This window comes from Cnephaeus nilssonii (genome assembly GCF_951640355.1).
Source record: "Cnephaeus nilssonii genome assembly, chromosome: 5".
Lineage (NCBI taxonomy): Eukaryota > Metazoa > Chordata > Mammalia > Chiroptera > Vespertilionidae > Cnephaeus > Cnephaeus nilssonii.
Window position 1 is genome coordinate 12,291,638 of NC_137076.1, and position 21,570 is coordinate 12,313,207.

General features: G+C 39.6%; 1 protein-coding gene across 6 annotated transcripts in view; it reads right to left on the reverse strand.

Annotated features, from left to right (window-relative positions):
• Positions 1-21,570, reverse strand: part of CDCA2 (cell division cycle associated 2) — a 75,096-nt gene that overhangs the window by 11,602 nt on the left and 41,924 nt on the right. For 4 of the 6 annotated variants that reach the window (XM_079772496.1, XM_079772497.1, XM_079772495.1 and 1 more), the window contains 3 exons: positions 14,678-14,756; positions 13,560-13,642; positions 12,463-12,600 (listed from right to left, as the gene is read on the reverse strand). In XM_079772496.1, the coding sequence (XP_079628622.1) occupies positions 12,463-12,600; positions 13,560-13,642; positions 14,678-14,756 (300 nt within the window). The remainder of the gene's footprint in view (positions 1-12,462; positions 12,601-13,559; positions 13,643-14,677; positions 14,757-21,570) is intronic. The other 2 variants (XM_079772498.1, XM_079772500.1) reach the window with 1 other exon arrangement.

Here is a 21,570-nt window from a genome sequence, read left to right on the forward strand (position 1 = left end):
GTCAAGAGCACGTACCTAGGTTGCAGGCTGGATCCCTGGCCCTGGTCGGGGTGCGTGCAGGAGGCAACCAATCGATGTGTCTCACTCATCATTGATGTTTCTATCTCTCTCCCTCATCCTTCCTCTCTGAAAGCAATAAAAATATTAATATTTAAAAAATCGTGCTCTTAGTATTACTGTGTGACACGATCCCTACATGTTCAGCTAATATACTATGGTCAATATTATAACTTCTAGAATAGTTTCTGATTCATATGGAGAGAAAATCCACTTTTAGCGGAATTTTGAAAACCTTTGTTTCATTCATAAAATTTGCCAAACATGGTGAAAGACGAGTATTCTGTTTTTTCATGGTCACGGCCAATGGAAGTACACCAACCAAAAAGCAAAGATGAAAGCCCCTGTGTCCTGCCATGAAAATACATCTATATTATCCTTAAGGAGGTTTCATCTGCAAAGGCGAGAACTTTAACAAAATTTTAATTTAAGCCAATACAAAAAAGCCTTGCTTATACTGCAAAAAACAAAAAGCCACTTCTAACTGGAATCCTAGGGAAGCCATGTGATCGAGAAGTGGTTCATGACTTGGAGCAAAGGACAACCGAAAGTATTATCCCTAAAGTGATTCCATTTCCTCCAGAATCACCGTTATTTCTTTTCATACAGTGAAGGAGGTCATGCACCAGAAGTAAGTGCTTATCTTTTATTTGCACCATTAAGACTTTTATTTGCACCATTAAGACTTGGCAACAAATCAAATTGTACAGGAAAGCTTATGACAAAAGCATACACTTCCCTACCCTTGCTTACTAGTTCCATTTTTAGTTCTGTAGGTAGCTCCATCCCTTAACTAAGGGGCTCATATTGCTATCTTTTTAACTTTTTATAAAGAAAAATGTTGGGCACACAAAAAATAGAACAGTATATTGAACCCCATGTACCTATCAACTATTGTCAACAATCACTAATGTATAGAAATCAAAATTCATTTATAAACACTCCCCCAAAAGCAAATAATTTTATCTGAAAATCCTATATATCTCTAAGAGGTAAGGGCTCCCTTTTTCCACAATGAAATGAAACATTTTATTACCTGACATTGTATTCTATTGATTTTTTGCCTTTTACTATGAAGTTTAATTTTTCTCCAGCTTTCTTGAGATATGACATATAACATCATGTAAGTTTAAGTCATACAATGTAATCACTTGTTTTATTTATATATACACACACATCTTTATATTTATTTATATCTTCATGTATATATCTATATAGATATATATATCTATATATCTATACACACACACATACACACACACACACACACACACACACACACACACACACACACACTAGTATATCTCTTTTTAAAAATAACAACACACCCAAAACCCTGGACCAATTTCCAGTGAATTATGCTGAGTGAAAAAAGCCAGTCCCAAAAGGTTACATAATGTGTGATTTCATTTAAATAACCTTCTTAAAATGACAAATGAAAAATATGGATAACAGATTAGTGGTTGCCAAGGGTTGTTGGGCGAGGGGGGTAAGAATGGGAAGTGAATATAGCTACAAGAAGAGAGCTTTGCAGCAACAAAATGCCCTTGACTCTATTTTGATAATGTACCACTGTGATATTGTATAACAGTTCTGCAAGATGTCACCAGTACCATTGGGAAAAACTAGGTAGAGCATACTTGGGATCTTTCTAATTCTTCTTACAACAGCATGCATTTTTCAAATTATCTCAAAATGTAACATTTAACCATACAAAAACCATAATGACAGCAACTTTCCCTAATATTTTGTCAGAGTTCAAAGTACTCCAATTGGTCCATAAACATCTTTTTAGAATTATTCAAAGCGGGACACCAATAAGGTCTCCACACATTCCATTTGGTTGCTAGATCTCTTTAAATCTTTGGTTCCTTAACTTTCTCCTCTTGCCATTTATTTGGTGAATAAACTGAGGCATCTATCCCCAGCATAAGCCAATTTCTTTTTTTTTTTGAAAGTGCATTTCACAGATGACTGTATACTTCCTTACTGCATCAGGAGACCCACTTTTACCCCTTCTGTGGCATGATGAATAACCAGGGCTCCGGTGTTCAGTCTCATCCATCCATCCTGCTTCCTTATTACCTTCCACCTAACATTCAACAGCTTTCATGAGTATGTTTTTACTTATTAGTGAAAATGCCTCATCAATTATTTACTTGAAATAGAGCTCAAACTTTATTTTCTAATTTTTAGAAAAATTAGTTGATGTCTGAGACAGCGGAAGTGGCCTTCAAGTTTTGTTATATTTTTAATTATTATGAACTTAATGATTTTTTTCATTATTTGATGTTTGTGTTTCAATCTCTTACAATCACTATTTCTGACGGTCAAACTGCCCCACTTTTGGTCAGTGGTCACCCCTTCTTGCTGGTTTGTGGCCTCTAACAAGGTCCCAGCAGTTTAAGCTTCCTTGCTTGCACACTGGGACAGAGCTGAGTTCATTTCCTGTATCTGCTGTAAATCTGAAAGCAGTTGTTTCACTAAGGAACTCTGTGAAAATGGTACTTAGAGATAGCAATCTAGGTACCAGAGATGCTCTCTCCTAAGCTTCATCAATAGAGAAAGAAAATGGTGCCAGTTGGGGTACTGGAAATATCGGGGGAAGACTATGTAAAGTATATGATTATCTAACCACTAAGCTGTATACCTGAAACTAATACATTAAAAAATTTTTTTTCTCATAATTTTAAAGGAAAAAGTATCAGTTCATATTGATATTTCCCACTCAAATTTTGTCTAACAAGGTTCTGAAATGTTTTTGTCTCATAGTGAAAAGTCTTGATACATAATGACAGTTAAAGAGCTGCTTATTTTCTTTATTCTAGATTTAATTCCCCTGTCAGTATGAGTGCTTCATACTGTTTAAGCCTTCTTTGCAGTTATTTTTGTATTTAGGATCTATCCCACAGGATTTGTCAAATTTCTAAGTTTAAAATAATTCTTTGTAAGATTAAGCCACCAACTTGACATATACAATTAATTTGTTTCATTTTGTTTTCAAATTTTAGGCAATGTTCTTTTTCCTAAACTTAATTTTGTTTGATAGTTAGAACACATACATGTCAAAAGGTAAAACATTCAAGGAAGTCTAGCCTCATTTCTTCCTATTCCCCCTCCAGTCACCTCTCCCTATACGTCACTAGTTGTTTTTGCCTTATTCTCCAACTTTTTTAATTAAAAGATTTTGTGTGTTCATATATATACACATACTTATATTATTTTTTAATGTTCTTAGATAAAAAAGTAGTATATTAGTTTTCCATATTAAGTGCCATAACAAATACCAGACTGGGTGGCTTAAACCAGCTCACGACCACCAGTAGTGTGCAGACCACTGGTTGGCGACAGCTGGCTTAAACAATGTTATTTCTCACAGTTCTGGAAGCTCAAAGTCCAAGATCAAGGTGCCGGTAGGGTTGGTTTCCTCTGAGGCCTCTAATTATTGAACAGACAGTTGCCCTCCTGCTGCCCCATCACATGGTCTTCTACCTGCCTGCCTGCCCCTGGTGTCTTTTATGTCTTCTTAAAGGGACACCAGTTCGAATGGATTAGGGACCATACTATGGGCTTCATTTTTACCTAATTACCCCTTTAAAGGCTCTATTTTCAAACAGTCACATTCTGAGGTAGTGGGGGTTAGGGCTTCTACCTAAGAATTCTGGGGAACACAGTTCACCCCTTAATAGGTAGCTTACGATACACATCATTTTACAATTTATTTCACTGAACAGTAAATAACTCCTGGCATCATTCCATTGTAGCATTTGGAATTTTTCTTCACTACTTTCTATAGCTTACAAAATCCTCACTTTGTGAACACAACATTGTTTACTCACCAGTCTTATACTGACAGACATTTGGTTCGTTTTCAGTCTTTGGCATTACAGAGTGCTGCAATAAATAACTTTGTACAATGCCTATTTGTCACTGGATCTTTGTGATGAATTCCTAGAAATGGGATTACTGGGTCAAAAGGCAAATGAATATTTAATTTGGCTTGATACTGCCAAATTGCCCTCAACAGAGATGCATTACCAGAAAAGGTATGAGCATGCCTGTTTACCAACTAACCATACCAACAGAGTATGCTATCAAACATTTGGATCTCCCCTAATCTTTGGTAAGAAATGGCATCTCAGTGGAGTTCTCCTTATGGTGAAAAACTCCAAACATATTTCTCACGTTTAAGGACCATTTTCATTTCAATCTTGTGAACTTTAAAGAATATCTCTTGGAGAGAAAGAAATAGCAGCTGAATAGGCATCTAGTCTGGGGGCCAGACTGGAAATACAACTAAACCGGAGAACATCCACCCGGAATTAACGTATTAGTCACAGCTGAGGAGACAATTTACAACAAGGAAGGGCAGGGGTCTGTAGAGCTTAGTAACAGGGATGTGGGCTTGAGAGGGGCGGTGGGCAGAGAGGGTGAGGAGGAAGCCTCGTCCCTTGGCGACAGGCATAATATCCAACTGTGAAAAGGAAAAGTCACAGGGCTGCTGGCTGCCTCGGAATCTGGACCCAAGACCACAGCCACGAAAGCAGCCTGAGCAAGGAGCAGCGCGGTGCTGGGGGGGGGGGGGGGGGGGGGGGACCGCAGTTTCCTTATTGTTTTGGTTTGGTTTTGTCTTCGCTTTTATTCTGTAAACCCAGACACAGAACTTTTCTATTGCAATCACTCACCCGAGGCTTTGGCGCGGGGAGGGAGGCACAGACTTGAGGTGCCTGAGGAGAGGCTGAGAGGAAGCAGGGCAGGGAGATGTGGCCAGGAGTCCTGCATTAGGTCGTTCTTAAGCTTCTAAACCAGTGGTCGGCAAACTCATTAGTGAACAGAGCCAAATATCAACAGTACAACGATAGAAATTTCGTTTGAGAGCCGAAAACCGACTTCTGCGCATGGGCCACGAAGTTTCAATCGCACTGTACGTGCGCGCCCGCATGTGGCATTTTGTGGAAGAGCCACACTCAAGGGCCAAAGAGCCGCATGTGGCTCGCGAGCCGCAGTTTGCCGACCACTGGCTTAGAGCTTCAAGCAGGGTGCTAAAAGCCAAAGGACACTGCCTGACAGTGGCCAGCACCTAAGTACCTAACAGGGAGCCCAGAACTGGCAGACAGAACAGAAGAGTGGGGTCCTCAACCAGCTCCCACGGGGCATTACTACTCGGCTGAAGCAAATGACACTTCACTTTTTAATTATTGTTTTAAATTTTTTTTTACCTTATTTTTTTGCACCATTTTCTTCACTTTTTTTCCTCCCATTTTTCTTTGCCTTTCCGTCTTAGTTTTTCTCTTTTCTTTCTTTTGTCCCCTTTTTAAAAATGGATCTCTTTATCTGCTTTATTAATCTGTTATTATTTTAGTCTCTGATGGTTTATTCATATTGTTATGCCCAGAATTCGGGGTCCCCAAGAAAAACCACCAGGGAAAAAGACGAGTCCGATGCAAAAGCAAAGAGTTTGTATTCAAGCTAGCTTGAGCTCTGTCCCACACTCACACACAACGGCGAGGTGGGGGGAGGAGGAGGAGCCTTGGGAGAACAAAGCCTTTAAAGGGGGTCCAAAGCAGTGGGGGGGGGAACGTTCGTGGCCCCGTTGATTGGTCAGGGGGCAGGGGCAGGGGTCTGGTTACACAGGGGAGTACTGTGCAGCTTGCCTAATTTGGACTGAGTCTACTTCTCTACATTCCTATTGGCAGGTTTATGCAACTGTTACATTCTCGCGGTTTTCTAAGAAAAAGGAGTCATATACACAGTTACACAGGATGGAGGGTACAGTGCATTTTGTGCTGTCCTGCTCTGCCCTTTCAATATATCTATTCTTCCCTGCTCCTACTCTACTTCCCATTCTCTTTTCTTTTTCTTCACTACTCAATTTTTTTTCTTTCTTCTCTTGCTCTTCTCCGAATATTTTTAAATTCACTTCCTAAATTTAGGCGTATCTGCTCTTTCCTCTAATTCCTTTTTCAAAAAATTATTTTTTATTTTTTCTTCTTGTCTTCCTCATTTCTTTCCTCCCTCTATTCTAAACCACGGTCCTTCACCTATTCATCCAATTCCTTAACCTTATTTTCTCTATTTAAGCTCTGCACCTACAGATTCTGCCCATCCTCCCCTCACCCCTTTCTCTGTTTTTGTGCTATTTGGTTTGTTTTATTGTGTTTTCTCCCTATTCTTTCTTTTTTTTTTTTTTCTCGCTATCATTCTTGCGGTCACTTTTATTGGGATTACAGGTGTCTTGTATACATTCGTGTTCTATTTCTCCTATGTCGTGTCTTGTCGTGTTGTATTTTGTGCTGTTCAGTCAGCGCCTCCACAATGGTTGGCAGCACACAAGCCACATAATCAGACACCCTGAGAGGAGACTCCATCCACAAACGGGACAATAAAATTTAAGACCCAGCTATATCAGGAGAGCCCAAAAATCCCAAGTAGGGGGTGTCCCTAGAACACCCAGCCCAGAAGACCTGAGAGACTGCACCACTGGGTCCTACAAAACATCTACCACATAAGACCAATTTAAAAAAATCTGGATTGCAGAACAGTTTGAACTAATACAGTGGTCGGCAAACTCATTAGTCAACAGACCCAAATATCAACAGTACGATTGAAATTTCTTTTGAGAGCCAAATTTTTTAAACTTAAACTTCTTCTAACGCCACTTCTTCAAAATAGACTTGCCCAGGCCGTGGTATTTTATGGAAGAGCCACACTCAAGGGACCAAAGAGCCGCATGTGGCTCGCGAGCTGCAGTTTGCTGACCACGGACCTAATACATAGAAACAATTACAAAGAAACAGCAAAAATGGGGAGACAAAGAATACCTCTTGTACATTTTTCTCTAGTTAACTTTTTACTCAATTTAGACACTTTTTTAATATTAGTGATCTTAATCCTCTATGTTTGATATAAATTGAAGATCATGATTACCACAATCAAGTTAATAAACACATCCATCCCCTCACATAGTTAGCAGTTACCACTTTTATGTGTGTGTGTAATATCTATTCTCTTAGAATACTTCAAACATACAACATAGTGTAAATCTCCACTAATCTGTGCCATGAAAGATGAGGCTATTTCTCACTTAAATCTTCCTCTTCCTTGTTAGTTTGGTTCTTTCATTGGTTACCTTTGAATTTACATTTGTATTTCTTTACATCTTTTAAAAAACATCTTAAACTCCTAATTTGTAAGATGATAATTATAACAGCCATAGTGCTTACTATGGCCAGGCATTGTTCTAAGTGTTTTACACGTATTAACTCATTTACTATTCACCATCCTATATAATATGCAAATTGACCCCACACCCTCGCATCATAAGATGGCCATCCCAAGATGGCTGCCCCCACATCCTCACAAGATGGCCACCCCATGTCGTCACAAGATGGCCACCCCCACATTGTCACAAGATGGCCAGCAGGGGAGGGCAGTTGGGGGCAACCAGGCCTGCAGGGGAGGGTAGTTGGGGGCGACCAGGCTGGCAGGGGAACAGTTAGGTGTCAACCAGGCCGGCAGGGGAGCAGTTGGGGGGCTATCAGGCTGGCAGGCAGAGTGGTTAGGGGCAATCAGGCAGCCAGGCAGGCAAGCGGTTAGGAGCCAGCAGTCCCGGATTGTGAGAGGGATGTCCCAGATTGGAGAGGGTGCAGGCTGGGCTAGGGACACCCCCCCACCCCACCTCACCCCCCAGTGCATGAATTTCATAAACCAGGCCTCTAGTAAGCTTATAAAATAAGTAAAACAACTCTATTTTAAAACCAAGAGAAGAATCAAGAATCTTGCCCACAGTGCCAGTGCTAGGAAGCAGCAGGATTCAGAACCCAGGTTATCTGGCTCTAGAACCTGCACTATTAACCACTACACCGTTAGTGTTAATACCTTCACCTCCATCCTTTCTACCTACTTCCACCTTCTGCTCTTACCTGCACTTAGATCATCTTATACACAATCAAGTTGTTAAAACTTTGCCCTTAGTTGAAAACAAACTGCATCTACATTATTACGACTGTATAAACATTTTCCATTGTTCTGTCAAGGACAGAGATCATATTTCTTTCCTCTGGTGCCCCCTGTAGATGATTTCAAGCACTATCAATTATACTTTTCCTCACACTTCCTTGATTGAAATGATATTTGGCCAAAACTTTTGTACACAAACTTTTATTTGAAATGACATAAAACTACCTTTCTTTTTATCATATGGTACACTTTCCATTTTCTCAATCACAAGTCCTTTGTTTTTCCCTCCAGAGACCTACTTCCCAGAGCACCTTTTCTCTTGCACAGATTTGGACTGGCTGCTCTCCTGGGCTGGCTGAAAGGCTAAATCAGAGATTTTCCTTCCGTGGCTCTCCTGCATTATTAGATCCACGGAGTCCTGAAGTCTCAAGCTTACTTCATTTTGCTAAGCAGCACCTCCAGAAATACCCAAAGAAAAACTTCCAAAGTCCTTGAAATGTCCAATCTATTTTTTCTTTCACACTTAATTAAATTTGGCTGGGTTTAGAATATTGGGCTGAAATTAAGTTTATTTCACAGCTTTAAATGTCCTGTTGAATTATCTCTCAGAATTCAGAGTGCAGTGAAACTTGGTACCACTCTGATTATTATTTCCTGGTAGGAAAAGTCCACTTTTCTCCTTATTTTTATTGTTCAATTTCACAATGATTTGTCAAAGTGCTGACCTTTTTTTTTTTCCATTCCGTTCTTCAGTTCACAGAAATCCTCTTCTTTTATTTTGACAATTTCTTCCAGGCTACTTTCTTGTTCTGAGATTCCCATGAAGTCTCCTAGACTGGTCTTCCATCTCATTACTAGTCTCTCTCTCCTTTGCTCTACCTTCTGGGAGACTTTCCTTAATTTTATTCTCTAGTCCAACTACTAAATTTTATATTTTTGCAAATACTTTTTTTCCTGCTCCCTTTTCATAGCATCCCCCTCCATAGTTTTATACTTTCTTAAATTTGAGTATATACTTTCTTAAATGTGAGGATATTAGAACATTTGCTTTTTAAATAATATTTCCTTCCATTCTCTGAATAATATTTCTTTCTGGGGTCAGTTTTCAGTTTTTTAATATTGGTCTTTCACGTTCTTGGTTCTATTTAGTTGTCTGATTCTTGCATAGGAGAAGACTGGAAATTGGTATGGGTTTCCTCTGCTTTCCAGCTCAGTCTCTTTCCTGACTGAGGTAATTCCACTAGGAACTCTGTGTGGGACAGGGAGAATGAGGAGTGTCAACTGCAGGCTTTTCCAAATGCCAGAATGAAGGCTTTAACCTAGATGACAACATCTGTTCTGAGCTTCAGGGTGGGAGATGGGGGAGGGGTGCCAACTGGTGCAAATTGTTTCACATAAAGGACTTCAATTAATCTGTTTTTCCCTACCACTTCTCACTCTCACCATCCATTGTACCTGCCAATACTGGGCCCAGTCTCTTGGGATTCCCAGCGCCTCTCTAGCTCCTTCCTAGCACATTCTGGGCTGTAAATCTTTCCACCTTTTATCTGTCAACATGCTCCCATCTGCTTTGTCCTCCAGAAATTCATTGAAGGCTGTCATCTGTTGCTTAATATCCCTCATTTCCTTCCTCTTTTCAGTGCTATTCTAAACCTATCCCTCCTATTACATCAATTTTTTGATGCAGTGGAGTCCTTGGAACAAAACTTAATGCTCAACCCTTCTTGAACTTTCTGGCTACTGATTTTATTAAAGAAGTAGGTATACATTCTTTGAAACAGTGTTTTTAAAGAGTATGAGGAATACTAATATCTAATGCAATAAGATGAATGCTATTTTTAAACCTATGTATACTGCCCTAGCCGGTTTGGCTCAGTGGATAGAGCGTAGGCCTGCAGAACACAAGGGTCCTAGGTTCAATTCTAGTCAAGGGCATGTACCTCAGTTACAGGCTCCTCCACGTCTTGGGCCCTAGTCAAGCCCATGCAGGAGGCAACCAATCAATGTGTTTCTCTCACATCGATGTTTTTCTCTATCTTTCCCTCTCTCTTCCACTCTCTCTAAAAATCAATGGAAAAATATCCTCAGGTGAGGATTAAAAAACATAACAAAAAAAATACGTGTATTTTTTTTTCAGCAAAGGGATCTTTCAAAGGAATCCATGACCTAAAAAAGTGACTGAACCAGGAAAACATTCAGTTTCTTCTGGTTTTCCTGACTTTGGGGTGATTGTGCCATGTTTAAACCAAGAAAGGAGGCAGGTTTTGTTTTCTGAAGCATAAAAGTTTACTGACTGTTTTAGGTAGGTGTGTGTTGGGATGAAATTGAAGAGTTTATTAGTTTTGAAATATTAATTTTTTTAGGTGTTTGTAGGATGATTTAAGAAGAGATGTCTAGTAGGCGGTGGAACTTAATGTTTATAGATCAGAACGATTTGGGAGTTATCAACCAACCATGCTGCATATGAAATCACCCAGAAAATACAAAATTTGGAAGGGCAAAGAGTAGAACTCTGGGTAACAGAAACATCTAAGGATAGGTGGAAGAAAATAAACCTTTAACATAGACTGTAAGAATGTTCTCAATGATGCTGAATGTTGCTGAGATGGTGAGAGCAAGACCTCAACGGATGCACTGGAAAAATAAAGTGAAGTGGCGAAGTGGTAGAGAATAAGACCAAACATCAGATAATATGTGGAACTGGATTTGCAGAAGCATCTGTGTGTCTCTCCAGGAGCGATGTTAGATGGGAGAGGGGATCCTGGTTAGATTAGTCCAGAGTGGACATAGAATGAAAGGGATGCAGAGCTGAAGTTACTAACAAGAGTGGTTGAAAACAGTTCACATGGTTTAGAATAAATAAGGAAACATGGGAAATTAAGGGGAATCTGAAGGTTAAGAGTAAACAAAGGGGCCAGAAGATTATTAGTACCAGCAGAGGGATATTAGTAAGGGAGTCTGAACAAGAATGGATATAAGGCTGGAATTGGAGAGTAAGACATATAAATGTATATTATTAAAAGTGAGAGGGGCTTGGGTATAAACAAGCTTGGGGATATGGCAGAGGAAGATGTAGATCAGTGAAGGAGAGAGGGAAAAGTAACTGGGTTAAGGTGCTAGGATCGGTTATACCATACACAAAAGAGGGTGAAGGCATCTGAGTCAGGCTAGGCCCTGACACACTGACTCAGTGCTAGTTCCTAAACTCTTCCTTCAATGTGGGGAAGCAATCCAGCCACTGGCAGAAACAAGGTCAAACCAGTGCAGAGGATGCACTCATCCCTGTCCAGAAAGTTAAAGGATTCCCCAAATAGGATCAGGTTAGATTAGATTCAGAAATAAGAACTGATTTAACATTTGAGTGCAATGACTCATTGTGCTGGATTTACCCAACACAAGAAAGAAGATGCAAAGAGGCCCTTGGGTAATAAAGAATCCTATATAGTAAAGAGGTAATATGCAAACTGACCGTCACACCCTTGTACAAGATGGCCGCCCCCATGTGGTCACAAGATGGCAGGCAGGGGAGGGCAGTTAGGGTGACCAGGCCAACAGGGGAGGGCAGTTGGGGGTGACCAGGCTGGCAGAGGAGGGAGCGCAGCTGGGGGGGACCAGGCCTGCAGGGGAGGGTAGTTAGGGGCAACCAGGCCGGCAGGGGAGGGCTGTTAGGGGCGACCAGGCCGGCAGGGGAGGGCAGTTGGGGGCGACCGGGCCTGCAGGGGAGGGCAGTTGAGGGGGACCAGGCCTGGAGGGGAGGGCAATTGGGGGGGAACTGGGCTAGAAGGGGAGGGCAGTTAGGGGTGACCAGGCCAGCAGAGGAGGGCAGTTGGGGGCGACCAGGCCTGCAGGGGAGGGCAGTTAGGGGCGACCGGGCCAGCAGGGGAGGGCAGTTAGGGGCAACCAGGCTGGCAGGGGAGGGCACTTAGGGGCAATTGGGTCGGCAGGGAAGGGCAGTTGTGGGGGACCAGGCCTGCAGGGAGGGTAGTTGGGGGTACCAGGCCTGCAGGGGAGGGCAGTTAAGGGGGACGAGGCCGGCAGGGAGGGCAGTTGGGGGGTGACTGGGTCGGCAGGGGAGGGCAGTTAGGCATCTATCAGGTTGGCATGGGAGTGGTTAGGGGGTGATCAGGTTGGCAAGCAGAAGTGGTTAGGGGCAATCAGGCAGGCAGGCAGGCAGGCAGGTGAGCGGTTGGGAGCCAGCAGACCAGACTGGAGAGGGTGCAGGCTGAGCTGAGGGACACCTTCCACCCGTGCACAAATTTCATACACCGGGCCTCTAGTTGAGTATATAATCTCTTATGACCCTTACTATTTTAAGATAAGGTGATTTTAATACTCTTGGTCTAATGTTAACTAAAAAACCAAAAATTTTGTTTCCATATTTCCCCAACCATAGAACAAAGAAATGCACCATTTCTACTCTGTAATAAATCTTGGACACACACTCACCGGATTCTTTTTAGGACGTACTGTGTCTGTGCACTTGCTTTCTTGGGATTTCCTCCTCTTGATTTTCTTTTCTTGGCAAGGCTGAGCTTCTGTATTAAGTAAGTTGCAAACACTATCTTCTGCAAAACTGATCAATTGCTATAAAGAAAATTTAAAGTAGGAATACCATACAATGCAAGAAGTTACATTTTAATGCATGTTCTCTCACATTTATTTTCTTTCCCATGCTCTTCTACTATTCTTATATTTTCCTCTAAATTCACAAATCCCATTAGATATATTTTAACCAACTCAACCTCGCCTGAGGGAAACAGTAATTACTAATTTCTGATCTACCAAACATGGACCCAGAAGCATAAGCACTTTGCCCAATTATCATACGAAAAAAAACTTGAAGTATTAGTTGATTTAGTCATTCGCCAAAATATTTATTGAGCATCTACAAGTTAGCACCTAACTGCTTGCAGTTGAGCTATATGAAAAACAATCATGAACTATTAGATTATCTAAGTTTGAATTCTGGGTATATCATCTAACAATATCAGCCAGAAACCCTATAACATATAACACAGTGCATATATTTATGCACTATGATGCTATAGACAAAAATCCACTTTTATGTAATTTAATAAAATACCAAAAGATATGCACTCAATGAAAATTAGGCTCATACTGAAAATAACTGAAACCCTATATTAAAAAAAAACACACACAAAACAAAGTATAGTTTTTAAAAAAGATCATATTTATGCCATTTTCTAGCTCTGCTTATTATATGCTACTCTTCTCTACCTTGTACCTCAACAAAATCCATAAAACCACACAGATTTCAAAAAAGATTTTCAAACAGATTATCTTCCACATTAACACAAACTCTGAAAACTTCTTGTTTTATTGGATTTTTCTTCTAATAGAATTAATTAAAACCAAAACAGGAAACATCATTACCTGGGTGACATGCTAGGTAGGATAAAGTATTAGCTCTTAATAACACCATTCAAGCCAAGATTTTACCCATAATCAATCACGAAAAAAGAAAAAATCTAATGCAAAATAAAAAAATAAAAAAAAACATTGTGCCAAATAGAAACACTTACGCTTCTTCTGTTAGAGGTCCGTGTTCTTCTACCATCTTTACAGGAAGGTATTTTATCGTGGTTATTTGCAGATGTATCCGTACCTGAAGAACAAAACACAAGCAAAATTAGGGTGGTTAACAAAAGTTTAAGATCCACCATTCCTCAGATACTGCATACTCTTCTGAATACCCACCTTTGCTTTTACTATCTTATCATATCTAAACATAGTTATCATTAGGAATACATTTTGAGACTCAAAAATATTAAAATTTAAAAGTTTACTTAATACTCAGAAACTTTTGACACTTTCCATGAGAATGTATAATGTTATCTTGTTCAGATAACAGATTAAATCATATTATAAACACTCATATTTTCACTCATTCCATTTATTCCAAGCTACATTTTGTACAATGAAATTGTAATAGAGGGCATTAAGATGATAATAAAAATATCTTATTTTACAAATTTCAGGAAAACTTTGATTACTTTTAATGATATAAATGAAAGGCAGTATGAAGAGCATATGCTTTTGAACCTGATAGACTAATGCTTCAAATTTTAGCTACTTTGATACTGCATGTCTTGGATTCTGTGCTAATGAGCTCGGTTCGTGTCCCATAGCAAACGAAAAGCCATTAAAAGATTTCAACCAAGGGAAAGGTATGAATAATGATTCCCATCCTAAGTGTTTTTTCCCATGACATGCTTGCCAGCCTAGTTCTGGTCTGTCAGGAAAGTGCAGTGATATTTGTTGCCTTGTCACCTTGTCACAATCATAAAAAAGCCAGAGACTTTGGGAAGTGCATGTGCCCGACATGCCATGTTAATGTTGATGAACAATTCTGGATATTTCAGAATGACCCTTACAATCCATGTCATTTCCACTTTGCTAACTGGGAAAAGAAGCTCCCATCTAAGGAAGTTAAATGTGGATGATTATGAAGTGGGACTTGAAATCGAAGTGGATGGGTAAGAGGCTTCTTATAAGCTTTTCTATACTATTTGTTTTTTATGCCATGTATGCATTGTTCTAATAAAAATAAAATTTTAAAAAGACAATAAGGAAATTAAGTTTCATTTACACAGACATTGCAAATAACATTTATGAATATAAGATAAACAAATGTTACTACCTGAGAGATTCTCAGAGATTGAAGACTTACTAAGAGGGCTCGAAACAGCAAATGATACCTGAAGAGGTTCTATGTTTTCCTAAACAAAGAAAAAAAAGTAGAAATTAGACATCCTTAAATTCAGTGGATATGTAAGCAATGGGACCCCCCCCCCAAAATGAATTTATTTTGGTAGGTGAAATTATAATCTGAATAAAGTTGGGAAATCAATAAAAGGTTGAAAAAAAAGTCAAGGCAAAACAAAAGATATTGCATATAAAAATAAAATATATTTCATAACATTTACCAATTATCTTGAATGAAACCAATCCACCAAAAAACAAAACAAAACAAAAACCCTTTAAGTGGAAGTGATCATAATGATCCACTCATAAGTTACTTTTTGGTTTATTTAAAATCCTATGCCCTAATTCCTTTAAAAGTAAATAAGATAATCCATCAATAAACACAACCTAACATTACAATATTATTCAGGGGAACTTCAGGTAAAATGGCAATATAATTGTCAAATCTTTTCTTTCCAACGTAATTGCCATTTTAATGGTAAATTTGATTTTTCAGATAAAATTTGTCAGGTTGAAGAACATTTATTTTCACTATTTTGCTCAGAGGTCTTATCAGAAATGAACCCTGGATATTGTCAAATGGTTTTCCTACTGAAATGAACATAAGACTTTTCAGTCTGTGTTAAAGTGGTGAATTAGTTTGTTTTTAAAATATTAAACCATCTTCGCATCATGGGTTACATCTCATTTAATCATGATGTATTCTTTTTATATATTCTTATGTTTATGAAGATATCAGACTATACTTTTCTTATGTCTGATTATGGTATCTCATAATGCTGACATTAATGAATTGGGAAGTATTCCCACCCCCTCAAGGTGTATAGAAGAGTGTATGTAGAATTAGTACTATATTTTCCATATATGTTTGATAGAATTCATTAGTAAAATCATCTGGACATAGTTTTCTTTGTGAAGTTTAACTACAACTTAAATGTCTTTAGTTGATAAAGTGTTTTTCAAGAAATGAGTCTAGTTTATCTGGGTTGTTGAATTTATTGGCATAATGTTGTCCAGAATATCCATTATCCTTTTAATAAGTTAACATATATAGTTAGAATACCTCTTACATTCCTTACACTGGTAACTTGAGTAATCTCTCTTTTCCCTGAAGAGTCTGATTAGAAGTTTACTAACACTATTTTTTTAAAGCACTACCTTTTGATTTCAATAATTTTTCTCTATTGTTTGTATTTTCTATTCCACTGATTTCTGCATTTATCTTTATTACTTCCTTTCTTCTGCTTACTTCCCTTTAATTTTTCTTTTTCTAATTTCTTAAAAGAAGTTGAGATTAATGAGACATTCTTATTTTGAAATACAGGTTTAATTTTTAAAAATTTCATCTAAGCACTGCTTTAGCAGCATTCCACACATTTCTGCTGTCCTTTTAAAGTGGTTTATGATTTATAGTATGCATCTTTAACTTATACCACTTTGTGCATAGCCGAAGAACTCCTCCCAGTCTTTATGCCATGTTATTTTTATTGTATATTTTATTTACATAGGTTATAAAGCAAACAATAGACTGTTGTTACTCTTACTCTGAATGATTACCTTTTAGAGATAAAGAGGAGGAAACAGTCTGTTGCCTACATATTTAGCATTTTCAGTGCCCTTCACTGCTTTGCTAAGTGCAGATTTCCATCTGGAACCATTTTCCTTCTGACTAAGTAACCTCCCTGAACATTTCTTACAATGCTAACCTGCTATAGGAATAAATTATTACAGCTTTCACATGTCTGCAAAAGCCTTTACTTTTTTTTTGAATCCTCACCCAAGGATGTTTCTCATTGATTTGAGAGAGGGAGGGAGGGGAGAAAGAGAAAGATCGATCAGTTGCCTCATGCTTGCACCCTAATGAGGGATCGAATACCCAAACTGATTATGTGCCCTGACTGGGAATTAAACCCACAACCCTTTGGTGCACCGGATGATGCTCTAACCATTGAGCTGCCGGCCAAGGATAATTCACCTTTGTATTGATGAAAGGTAAGTTTCACTGGATATAGAATTCTAGGTGACAGAATTTTATTTTTACTGAGTACACACACTGTAATGTCTTCTCTTCTTCTTTATGTCATATGTCTGTTTTCCAAGACTGTTTTTTTGGCCATGTATCCTTGATCTTAACCCATGGTGTACTTTACTTCAGATTTCACATGCTGAATATTGGTTGAACGTTATAGGATCTATGGGTTTATCATTTTATCACATTGGGAAATTTTCCAGCCATTATTTTTCAAATATATTTTTCTGTTCCTGCTGGTCTCTCCTCTACTTTGGGGTGTCTAATTATACACATATTATGCCACCTGAAGTTTACCCTGCTTGCAGATTGCCTGCTTCTTGTTCAGTCTTTTTTTTCTGTTTCATTGTGAATAATTTCTTGCCATATCTTCAATTTCACTAATCTTTCTCATTATGGAGCACCTTTTCCTACATATCTATCGATTTTTAATTGAATGTCAGACACTCTGAATTTAATGTCATTTGGTACTGCAGAGCATTGTTACGTTTTTAAAAAAATTTTTTAAATTCTTTATTGTTTAAAGCAGTGGTTCTAAACCTTTCTAATGCTGCAACCCTTCTCAACCCACAGGTTGAGAACCGCTGCTGTAGAGCCTAAGACCATCGGAAAACACAGATATTTACATTACGATTCATTAACAGTAGCAAAATTACAGTTATGAAGTAGCAACGAAAATAATGTTATGGTTGGGGGTCACCATAACATGAGGAACTGTATTAAAAGGTCGCGGCATTAGAAAGATTGAGAACCACTGGTTTAAAGTATTACATATAGTATTACATATGTCACCTTTTTCCCTCATTGATCACTCCCCGGCCACCCACACTTCAAGCAAATGCCTTCACCCCCCTAGTGTCTGTGTCCATTGGTTATGCTTATATGCATGCATACAAGTCCTTTGGTTGATCTCTTACCCCCCTCAACCCTCCCTTGCCTTCCCTCTGAAGTTTGATGGTCTGTTCAATGCTTCTCTGTCTCTGGACCTATTTTTGTTCATCAGTTTATGTTGTTCATTATATTCCACAAATGAGTGAGATCATGTGATATTTATCTTTCTCCAACTGGCTTATTTTGCTTACCATAATGCTTTCCATGTCCATCCATGCTGTTGTGAATGGTAAGTGTTCCTTCTTTTTCACAGCAGCGTAGTATTCCATTGTGTAGATGTACCACAGTTTTTTAATCCACTCATCTGTGATGGGCAATTGGGCTGTTTCCAAATCTTAGATATTATAAATTGTGCTGCTATGAACATAGGGGTGCATATGTCCTTTTGATTGGTGTTTCTGATTTCTTGAAATATAGTCCTAAAAGTGGGATTACTAGGTCAAATGGGAGTTCCATTTTTAATTTTTTGAGAAAACTCCATACTGTTCTCCACAGTGGCCGCACCAGTCTGCATTCCCACCAGCAGTGCACCAGGGTTCCTTTTTCTCCGCATTCTCGTCAGCACTTGTCGTTTTCTGATTTGTTGATGATAGCCATTCTGACAGGTGTGAGATGGTATCTCATTGTAGTTTTGATTTGCATCTCTCAGATGATTAGTGACTTTGAGCATGTTTTCATGTCTCTTGGCCTTGTGTATGTCCTCTTTCAAAAAGTGTCTATGTAATAAGTCCTTTGCCCAGTTTTTCATTGGATTATCTTCTGTTTGTTAAGATATAAGTTCCCTATAAATTTTGGAGATTAGAACCTTATTGGGTATAACATTGGCAAGTATGTTCTCCCATGCACTAGGTTTTCTTGTTTTGTTGATGGTTTCTTTTGCTGTGCAGTAGTTTCTGGGTTTTTTTTTAATTTAATAAACCTTTATTGTTCAGATTACTATTCCTTCTCCTTTTTTCCCCCATAGCACCTCTCCACCCGGTTCCAACCCCACCCTCTGCCCTTACCTCCCCTGCACTGTCCTCATCCATAGGTGTATGATTTTTTCCAGTCTCTTCCCACACCCCCCATATCCCTTCCCCCTGAGAATTAAGTCCACTCCCTTTCTATGCTTCTGATTCTATTATATTCACCAGTTTATTCTGTTCATCAGATTTTTAATACTCTTGATTTTTAGATTCACTTGTTGATAGATATGTATTTGTTGTTCATATTTTTATCTTTACCTTTTTCTTCTTCTTCCTCCTCTTAAAGAATACCTTTCAGCATTTCATATAATACTGGTTTGGTGGTGATGAACTCCTTTAGCTTTTTCTTATCTGTGAAGCTCTTTATCTGACCTTCAATTCTGAATGATAGCTTTGCTGGGTAGAGTAATCTTGGTTGTAGGTTCTTGCTATTCATCACTTTGAATATTTCTTGCCACTCTCATCTGGCCTACATAGTTTCTGTTGAGAAATCAGCTGACAATCATATGGGTGCTCCCTTGTAGGTAATTAACTGTTTTTCTCTTACTGCTTTTAATATTCTCTTTGTCTTTTGCTCTTGGCATTTTAATTATGATGTGTCTTGGTGTGGTCCTCTTTGGATTTTTTTGTTTTGGGTTCTCTGCTCTTCCTGGACTTGTAAGTCTATTTCTTTCACCAGGTGGGGGAAGTTTTCAGTCATTATTTCTTCAAATAGGTTTTCAGTGTCTTGCTCTCTCTCTTCTTCTGGCACCCCCATAATTCTGATGTTGGTACGCTTGAAGTTGTCCCAGAGGCTTCTTACACTATCTTCAAGTTTTTTCATTCTTTTTTCTTTTTGCTTTTCCAGTTGAGTGTTTTTTGTTTCTTTGTATTTCACATCTTTGACTTGATTCTTGCGTTCCTCTAGTCTGCTGTTGGGTCTCTGTATAATATTTTTTTATTTCAGTCAGTGTATGTTTAATTTCTAGTTGGTCCATTTTCATATCCTCGAGGGTCTCGCTAAATTTATCGGCCTTTTCTAGGAAATTCTTGAAAAACCTTATAACTGTGGTTTTGAACTCTATATCCAGTCGTTTGTTTCCTCCATTTCTTTCGTTTGTGATCTGTTTCTTTGTCTCCACATTTTCGCTGCTTCCCTGAGTTGGTAGGGTAGTTTTGTGTGCTAGGTGTCCTATATGGCCCAGTGGGTCAGCCTCCCCAGTTACCTGAGGTGGACACTCTTGGTGCACCCTTTTGTGGACTGTGTGTACAGCCTTGTTATAGTTAAGCCTTGATTGTTGTTGGTATCACTGAGAGGAATTGACCTCTAGGCCAGTTGACTGTGAGGATCAGCTGTGTCTATGCCGGGAGAACTTCTGTGCTGGAGACAGACTTATGTGACAAGACTTACAAAATTGCAAAAGCCTCTGTGCTCAGCTTGGATGGGGCGGAGTCTCAGGGCTGAGCAGACCGTCTTGGTTACCCATCAGCCCTGCCCTATGAGGCCCCTGGGTCTCAGTGTCCCTAATTGCTGCAAGCACCTCTGAGAGAAAGCTGCCCTCAACTTTTGCCCACAGCCAGACAGTCCAGTTTCTCCCCCATTGAATCTGGATTCCCAGATTCTCGCCCGGAACTGGAGTTCAGCGCAGTCAGGATCTTCCAGTTCCCTCCAGGTAGAGAATGCCAGCGGCACACTCAGCAGTCAGTCCTCTCTGCGCGCACTTGCACGCACGCCTCCAGACCCCTGCCCTCCGCGGCTCCCCCGAGTCTCTGTGTGCCTTTCTCTCAACCTGACAGTCCAGATTCCCCCCATATGAGCCTGGGTCCACAGGGTCTCACCCGGAACTGGGGTTCAGTGCAGTCGGGAGCTTCCTTCTCCCACCTGCTAGAGAAAGCCAGCCAGGCACTCAGCTGCCCTTCCTCTCTGCGCGTGTGTCTCCGTACCTCAGCCCTTTGCAGCTCCTCTGATTCTCCGTGAGCTTTTCTCTTTCCTTCTAGTTGTAGAATTTCCACTCAGCCAGCTTTCCTGTGGTTCTGGATGATGTCCGTTCTGTCTTTTAGTTTTAGTTTTGAAATTGTTGTGGGAGGCAGCAGTTTAGGTGCTTACCTATGCCACCATCTTGGTTTCTCCCCAAAAAGAATCTGTGCAGTAGCTTTTTATTTTGATGTAGTCCCATTTGTTTATTTTCTCCTTAGTTTTTATTGCCCTAGGAGTTATCAGTAAAGCTACTGCTAGGACATTATGTCTGATATTTTGCTGCCTATGGATTCTTCTAAGATGTTTAAGGTTTCCTGTCTTACCTTTAACCCTTTGCACTCGCTTGCTTTTTTCTCGATTCCTTTATTCTAATGCTAACCGTGTCGAGTCACACTTGACATCCGAGTGCAAAAGGTTAAGACCATTATCCATTTTGAGTTTATTCTTGTGTATGGTGTAAGTTGGTGGTCTAGTTCTATTTTTTTGCATGTTATTCTTGAGCTTTGTTATTCAATGCAGTTAAGTACTTGGGATACACACTGGATCCTTTCATGGCTAGCTTTTAAATGTTGCCTGTATTTTAGTCTAACTCTGCTCCACTAATAAACTGCCACTCTATGGAGTGGCCATTGCCCTCTTGAATTACAAGGTGTTTCTACCCAGGTTGGTGGGAATACTGTTCCTGTATGTGTGAGTTCCAGCCATTTGGGTAGTTCTTTCCTGGCCTCCAGCAGTTTACTCACAAGCATGTGTTGACCACCACTTAGCAGAAGAGTCAAATGGGATCCTTTGCAGATCTCCAGAGCTCTCTATGCCACGCTCTCGTCTCTGGTACTTTGCCCTGTGAACTCCAGCTTCCTTCACTTTCCCAGGCCCCAACTCCATCTTCTCAACTCATGAGACAGCCAGGTTCCACCGAGGTAAACCAACCCTGTGATGCTGCCTAGAAATTCAGCTCAGGCAGGAGTTGGGCTTCTCATAAGCTC